Source organism: Vipera berus (genome assembly GCF_964194415.1).
Source record: "Vipera berus genome assembly, chromosome: 2".
NCBI lineage: Eukaryota > Metazoa > Chordata > Lepidosauria > Squamata > Viperidae > Vipera > Vipera berus.
This window is the reverse complement of record NC_138203.1, coordinates 139,236,071-139,244,497: the sequence shown is the minus strand read 5'-3', so window position 1 is coordinate 139,244,497 and position 8,427 is coordinate 139,236,071. Positions and strand designations below refer to the sequence as shown.

General features: G+C 44.1%; 1 protein-coding gene across 1 annotated transcript; it reads right to left on the bottom strand.

Moving 5' to 3' along the window:
- Nucleotides 1-5,834: 5,834 nt before the first annotated feature.
- HOXC4 (homeobox C4) lies at nucleotides 5,835-7,423 on the bottom strand (the record flags this gene model as incomplete). The annotated part of the gene is made up of 2 exons (XM_081316298.1): nucleotides 6,835-7,423; nucleotides 5,835-6,187 (listed from the first exon to the last, which is right to left on the bottom strand). The coding sequence occupies exons 1-2, from the start codon at nucleotides 7,418-7,420 to the stop codon at nucleotides 5,835-5,837; spliced, it is 939 nt and encodes a 312-aa protein (XP_081172424.1). The 5' UTR covers nucleotides 7,421-7,423.
- Nucleotides 7,424-8,427: the final 1,004 nt, after the last annotated feature.

Sequence of the window (8,427 nt, the reverse complement as noted above, 5' to 3'; positions counted from 1 at the left end):
TCTCCTTTTATTTTTACTCTGGGTATATTAATACCCCTCCTGCAGTAAATAAATAAGGGGAAACTGATAACTTATCCTGTCATTGTAAATAGTAATAATAACAATAAAACTCTGTGTGTATTTATATGCCCAGTCCCTTATGCTACAGAAATAGATATGTATCTAGGTATGTATGAATGCATGTAAAACCAGACGCAGAAGCCTGTAAAGGAAATATTTCCTTCTCTTTTGGTCTGCTAATATTGCCCTGATTCTTTCTCTATAGAACAGAAGCTGAAGGTAATTTTCCACCCCAAAAAGTAATTTGTGCGCTCACACACACACACACACACACACACACAAAACACACATGCATACCTACAGAAACAGAAGACACAAAACAATGAAGGCAACAATTTTGCCAGAAATCAGTGCCATCAACATAAAAGCTATTTATTGGCTGTTTGCTAGGAAATACTACTCTTTCAGTAAAGTCCCAAAATGTTTGGTTTGGTACCTTGCCCATCAAAATAAATCAAGGCGACAGATTAGGAAGTACATAAAACTATATCTCTAGATAATGATATATGAGACCACAATAAATATAAGTTACATGTTGAAACTGCTGGCAGTTATGGTTGGAAACCCGTAACTCATTCATTTAACCCTGGCGGAATGTTTGTCTTTTAATTACAATTAAGCGGCACACACTTGAACATTTTTCCTCTCCCCCCCCCAACGGTAAGAGGAGAAAGAAACAGGAGGGGGAAGGGAGAGATAACTAGTAAAGCCGAGGGTCTAGAGCAGGGGCTGTAAAGGGGAGTTTTCAAACTTCTGGGACATTCTTTGCTTTAAGAAGTTAAGAAGTTAAACTATGTTAGTATATCAGGATGATCAAAAAAAAAGGGGGGGGGGTTTATTATCTTACATTTTTCTCTCTCTTAACAGCATAAGTCCTGTCCACCCAGGCAACTCTCTTCAGCTTCTCAGTCTCTCCTTTTGGAAAGAAAAAAAAAAGTTCTTTTCCTAAACAGCATCAGAAGGGGATGGACTTTGGAGACCCCCAGGGAATCGCGATGGCCCTTTCTTTCTGGGCAGGAAGTTTCTTTAAGCCCTCTTCATCACCCTCCAAGGAAAGAAGTAGGGTCTCCCGTGGCCTGCTTTCCCAGGATGGGGGTGGTGGTCCCCATTTGGCTTCCCCCTCAAGCTTCCTGTCTCCTACAGAGACCTTATCAAGCAAATGAAGGGAGCCGTCCTGGGGGGGGGGGGGAAAGGTTTGCCACATAGCTTGGGCACTCAGAGACAAGTCACTGAGTTCCTGACATTCCTTCTGAAATATTACTACAGGGCTCCTGCTTTTTAACTCAACCCCATCCACCACCACCACCACCCCCCAAAAAGGGAAAGCAAAGGAAATTGGGGGGGGGGGTGTTAAGTACTGAACAACCTGATCTAGCTACCAGGAGACAAGGAGGAGAGTCTTGGGTGCAGGGGCTACACGTGCAAGGCAGATCCTGCCACAGTTAGGAAGAAAACCTCGCCAACACAACAGAGCTGGAGGCCCAAAAGTACAGCCGCTGGCCTGCAAGGGTCCCCCTCCTTGGCAGCCAATGGCCAGAGGCTTCCAGTTCGGGATTATTCAGGAAGGTCTCCTTCTTGCCCGGTTTCGGGAAGTCTGGACCAGTTTAGAAGACCGGCTTCCCTCTCCTGGTTGCCTTTCCTCCAAAAGAGGAACTGCCTCTGCACGCATGCAGCAGAAACCCCCGAAGCGTCTTAACAAACATGCGTAGGAAAAGATGAAGCTGCTTATTTGGTGAAGTTCCGAAAAATAATAATAATAATAATAATAATAATAATAATAATAATAATAATAATAATAATAATAATAATAATAATAATAATAATAATAATAATAATAATAATAATAATAATAATAATAAATATTTTTTTTAAAAAAATTATAATAATGCAAGCGACTTACTTGACGTGTCGGAAACTTTGTTTTCGTCTGGAGTTAGCCCGCTAGGAAACTTTTCGAGTGAAGGGGGAAGGAGGGGGGGGGGGAGAAAGCAAGCAGGCAAGGCTTGGCCGAGACTTCACCCTGCCTGCTTTTCTCTGGAGTTATTTTGTTGACAGCACCGAGCGATAAAGCGCATTGAATCTGCCCGAAGCCCAACTCTCCCCGCTTGCCTCTCCTCCCCTCCCCGCGCGCGCCTCCCCACCCACCCGGCTCTGTTAACCAGGGAAAATTTCTTTACAAAGAGCCGAAATGGGCGATGCCTTTAAGTTTGTCTTAAGGGGCACAGAAGGTACACAACGTTGAGAGACTTCACTCAGGTCACTGGGGGCTGAGGGGTCAGCCTGAGCCGCTAGAATAAAACTGCTGGCCTAGAAAAGTTGTCCTCTCAGTGAACCCACTTTTTTTTCCCCCTTTCCCCCCTCGAACTTCAATGAAGTACCTTTCAGGCTGCCAAACATGGAAGCGTCAAAAAGCTGAGAAAGAAGAGAAGAGGGAGGTGGGGAAAAATGATGGGAAAGGAGGTTTGTATCTCTCCACGTTCTCTTCTTTTTCTTTTCTCTTCCTCCCTCTTTCCCCCCAACTCCCCCCCCCCTCCAGCCCACCTCACACTTCTCGGCTTGCCTTTAATCATAATCTATGTTCCCTGGGGGGGGGAAATTATGCCATGCCCAAGACTAAAGGCTAAATTAGACGATTAACAATAATATTAAAAACAAAAGAATCTGATTACCAGGAGGGCAGATTGGACAAACAGTGAAGTGAACTTCAGGAGGCAAATAAATAAAATAAGGGGGGGGCTGATTGAGGGGGATAAGGAGCACTATGAATATTATTCAGCCATCTATTTAAGTAAGAGGTTCACTGAAAAGGTTTTTAAAAATGAATATGCAGACTATAGAGTTGTAAATGTGATTGATGACCCCCCCCTTCCCCCCCTGGCTTCCTAGGCAGACACAGAGAATGCCCCCAATACAAAGTCCCTCCAGAAACTGATCCTGGTCACAATGTATCAAAGTGTGTATGTGTGTGAGAAAGAGGGATGTTCAAACCATCTAGTGTGATACAGGCGCATCCATAGAGTCAGAACGCTTATTAGTTTAAGTGTGGGGATATCAATGGGGTGGGTGAGAGTGTCAGAGTTTTTGCAAATGATGGCCTTTCCATTTTTACCATGAAAAACTATTTAGAACTTTGGATTTTTTTAAAAATCACTTTATTTGTATCCTTTATTTCACAGAGGGCCTATATATAAAGTGTGTGTAAACCTTTTGAGATAAACTGATTGTGCTTGTCTTCGTACAGCAATAGACCCAAAATAGTATATTTGAGCAAATTTTTCTTTTTTTTAATTGGGACGTATTAAATATGTAGCTGAGGTCTTATGCACACACAGTAAATCTCAGCTGTGTTCAGTGGCATTTCCTCAAAACTTAGTCTGCACAAGGCTGCAGTCTGAATGCTTACCTATTTTCCCCTCTTGATCTATCAAATAAGGTGGACAAACAGGCCTGACAGTGTGATAAGGAAACATTTTAATTTATAATTCTCATACACTCAACACATAAGTCTGTATTCCTTACTGGGAATGATAAAAATAATGTCATAGGTTTTTGCCTGGCTGCTCTGTCAATCTCCTCAACATACATCAGATGGATTGAACAAGTAACGGGCTGAACTGTCATCCTCTTCAGCTGGACCTCAAGTTTCTTTGTGAAGTGGTTTGTAAATGAATCTGGATGATTACTATTAAGTTTAATTATGCCCCATTTAAAAACCACAAAAGTTCTACATTAACCTGAATGGAATGGCTGAATAATCTGAATATGCCTGTCAGTCATTTCCTGGGTGTTCCATAGGCCTTGGATGCAAAACTGATTTTCCTAATTATCATCAGAAGGTTATAGTAATATGTGCCCTTAAAAAAAACACAACTCTTTTCCCTGGTCTTTCAAATTCCTACTTCATCTTAAATGTATATATATTGTTGTCTTATTACACTATCAGTGCTATAGATAATCCACAATTTTGCACACCATTTAAAGATAACAATAATATATACAAATAAATAAGATTCTTCTGCTCTTGCAATGAATTTCTGCTTTCAAGTTGTTAAAAATTTACTCAATGCAAATAAAGGTCCTGGAAGTAGCATCTAAAACAAGAGTTGAAAAGCGTAATTTGATCACCTAGTTATTTTCCATTTTCAGGCCTGCTGATCAATAGGCTAATCAGCGTACTAAAGAGGCACTTGCTAAAGTATCTATCTAGCTATCTATCTCCAATCAAAGTAGAAGTATTCCTTGTGCAAACACATCTGTGCTACATTTTTCCCAGTCACCCTTTCTGCTTCCCCTCAGAAAGTAAACATCTCCAGATTCTCTACAGTACTACCCTTTCACTCTAGTATTTCGAATATATACTCTAGAAACTTATTTAAAGTACATTAACAGGGGTAAATTTCAGCTAAAGTTGTTTACAGACAGCAAAAGAAAACAATTAACTTGATAACATTATTAAACAAAGGGAAAGAGGCTCATGTACCTATAAAAATTTTAAAAACACATTTTTTTTTAAAAAAAGTAATGCACAAACACATTCTGAATCAGCTGGATCTGTCTCTAATCAAACACACCTGTATACATCCAGGGCAAAGATTGCCTGGTAGTGTGAGTTCAAAGGCAAGTGCCCATCTTGTGATGTCACAGAGTAGAAAGGGTGCAAGACACAATTCCTAAAATCAATGGCAGATTGTCAATTAGCTTCCATGGCACTAGGTGACTTTCAAAAAGAACACCCCACACCTAACTAAGGAAAGTTCTTCAAACTTAGCTGAGAAAGAGTCATTATTCAGGTCATTCTGCCAGTGCCTATTCTCCCAGCATTTTATTTTTTTAGCAGGAGGCAAAGAAGCAAAATAACTCACCAAACATCCCAGAGTCAGTCTGTGTCACACTCACTGTTTTGTTTTGTTTTGTTTTATTGAACAAGGGGACTTTCACATATACACTTAAACTCATTTATTGCAGGTTTACAATGGTCATGTAAAATTAGTCCAAAAACACAAGAACCACGAAAAGCCAAAAATAAAAAAAATAAAAAAAATCTACCCACTGATTTTTCCCTTCAACTCGCTTGCTCTCCTCATCTCTTGCTGCTCACATTGAACTAACCAGCCGTTTATTAGTTTCTACTAGCCATCCCCCCTTTTGGTAAGAAGAAAAAAAAATCTTTCTCCACATTTATACAAGAAGAAAGAAAAGGAGGAAGGGGAGGAAAGCCTTCAATGGTCCTCTTTTTTGTTCTCCATGTGTAAACTCAGAGAGCAAAATAATTACATTCTTTCCTTGCCTGTATAATTATTAGCATATGCCCCGATTTTTCATCTAAAACAGAACATTTAGTTCCCCAACCCAACACGCACGCTTATATACATACATACATACATCCCCATGCAGACACATCCTGATACACAGCCCATCCTTCCATTCTCTTTCCTTTTTTAAAAAATAAATAAAACCCTGAAAATGGTGATTAAAAAACCCCCCCAACAGGTATGCCACCTGGCCTCTCATGCTAATAATGATACATGCACCTAAAGCTTGAGATCTCCAATAGACCTCATTCTTTTGTGTATGTGTATGTATGTGTTTTCTCTCTCTCTCTCTCTCTCTCTCTCTCTCTCTCCTAAATATACACACACACACACACACACACACACGCACGAGAAAACTACGAGGAAAAAAAACAACCCAAAATATATAGATATATATTAGATTCTATAAATAATCAGAGTCAATTTGCATGGGGCGTTTTTTTTTCCGTTGGTTGGTTTGTTTTATAACCTTGTAATATCCTCTGCTCGTGGCTCCTGAGCTGAGCTCTGCGAAAGATCTTCGCCAGCAACCGCGTTGGAAGAAGCGGGCAGGGAGCCGGCCGAGGAATTGGCCGGAGCCGTGGATCTCACTTTGGTATTGGGCAGCCGGTGATCTTTTTTCCATTTCATCCGCCGGTTCTGAAACCAGATCTTGATCTGTCTCTCCGAGAGACACAAGGAATGGGCAATCTCGATGCGCCTCCGCCTCGTCAGGTATCTGTTATAGTGGAACTCTTTTTCTAATTCCAAGACCTGCTGACGGGTGTAGGCAGTCCGGGACCGCTTAGGCTCGCCTCCATTGTAATTAGGATTCACTGGAGAAAACAAACAAACAAGCCAAACCAAACCATAGATTCGCATGGATGCAAGGAAGCGGGGGGGGGGGGAGAGAGAAGGGTGGGGGGGGGGAGAGAAGAGCCGGCGAGATCTCTTCGGTGGTTCAGGGCGCCGAAAGAGAGAGAGAGAGATCGAAAGAGGGAGAAAAAGGAAAGGAAAGGAAAAGGGGGGGGAGAGAGAAAGCCATCCGCCTACTGGGTTATAAAGAACCCAAGACTTTTTTTTTTTGCTCCTAAGAAGAAGGGGTTTCCTTTGGCTTGGAAAGAGCCTGAATTATTTATGCACCCCTCTCCAAGCCTTTGGAGTTTCGCACATACATAACAGAACGAACCACATGGCTGGGGCTGCCCAGACTAGCTCGGCTATAAAATTTATGGTGGGTGTAATTACCCGCTCGGAGTCGTAAATCCAGCTCAATTGTGCTAACCCAAAGACTCTCGTCGAAGGCAAAGGAGGAGACGGGGGGAAAGGGGAGAGAGGGAGGGAGAAGGAGCCTGAGAGCTTGGTGAGAAGGGGGGGCCGCAAACACACACACACACACACACACACACACACGCACGCATCTTACACACACACGCATCCGAGAGAGAGAGAGAAAAGGAGCAGAGGAGGAGAAGTTGCCTACCAGTACTGACGTGGATTTTTTTCATCCATGGGTAGACTATGGGCTGCTTAGAGGCCGTGCTGCTGGGATGCTCGGGGTTTTGCTGGTTGCAAGCTGGAGGGGCTGGGGAAGGAGAGGTAGCCGCGCCGGAGAGAGCCGTTTGGTCACAGAGCTGCTGCGCTTTCTCGGGGAGATGGTGGCCTCCGGGCGGCTGTCCATGGCCCCGTGGATGCGCGGTGGGGTTGCCGGGACCTTGGAGGCTGGCACAGCTGTACTGGCGCTCGGGGTAGCTGGGTCGCTGTGGAGGAGGAGGAGGAGGAGGTGGCGGTGGCGGTGGTGGAGGTGGAGGGTACAATTCCTGGTGATGATGCTGGAAACTGGACTCCCTAGTCCGACTGTAATATTCCGGACTGTGGTCTGGGATGTAATTATTTTGCGAATATTCTTCGCATGGAGGAAATTTCGGATCGATGTAGTTAGAGTCCATCAAATACGAGCTCATGATCATTAATTTCTGGAGTGGAAAATAATTTTTCTCGCTTTGTCGTTTTTCTGCTCCATAAAACCCTCCTACTAGCTGGCGACCCCGTAAAGTTACTTTCACCATGTGACTCGTTGCGCCAATCACGCCAGCCGCGCTAGTCCCCGGATAAGGAACCAAAAGCTTATTCAAAGTGTATCCAATTTGTCTGTGTGCGCGTGTGTGTGTGTGTGTGCGTGCGCGCGCGCGCGAGTGTGTCTCTGTGTGTGTGTACACGAGTGTGTGCGTGTGATCTTCTTGTTTGGTCGGTGGTTCCCCCCCCCCACACCCCCCCACACACACACCCAATTCCAAGCAGAAGTGAATTTTGGGGGAAGGGTATGTGATGCAGGCAACCAGAAATGGCTCTTCTTTTCTTTTCTTTTCTTTTCCTTCTTTTTTTTCTTTTTAAAGGACCACGTCAAGTCAGGAAAATGATAGAAATCGGCTCCATCATATTTTGGCAGGGAGGTGTGGGGAGTGTAGGAAAAGCTTCTTCGCCTTAGGTTTTCCCCGCCCCCCCCTCCAATCCCCCCTCCCCGCTTTTCAGGTACACAGCAAGCCCTTTCTTGTACACAACCAAGAATGGAGTGAATCTCGCTTAGGAGAAACACCCAAGATCTCTTTTTGCAGTGCGGAGAGAGGAAGCGCGCTCAAAATTGCTTTGCTTCTTTCACCTTAAAGAATATCCGGGGGGGTGGGGGTGGGGAGGTTTGCCTTCGCCTCCCTCCCCTCTTCCCCAGAAACCCAGCTAGTGTATAATTGTCTGCAGAAGCGCCCTCTCAGCCCCTCCCCTTAGACACACAAGCTCCCTTCAAGACGCTCAGACCGAAAACTAGGAAGAAGTTCAAGATTTGCATGCCCACGATTTGTGGGCAAGAGCCGGGGGTGGGGGGGTGGGGGGGTGGAGAGAGACAAAGAAGTCAGCTTACCTGCGAGGGCGGAGAGAGGAGGGGGGAAGAGATGAGCAGGGGCATATGCAAATCACCTTTGCATCATTTGGAGTGTTCTAGGAATGCTCATTAACCTTTGCTTAAGGGCGATCTGAGGAGTTGCAAGAAGAGCTGAAGGCTGGAAAACTAAAAGCGGAGGAA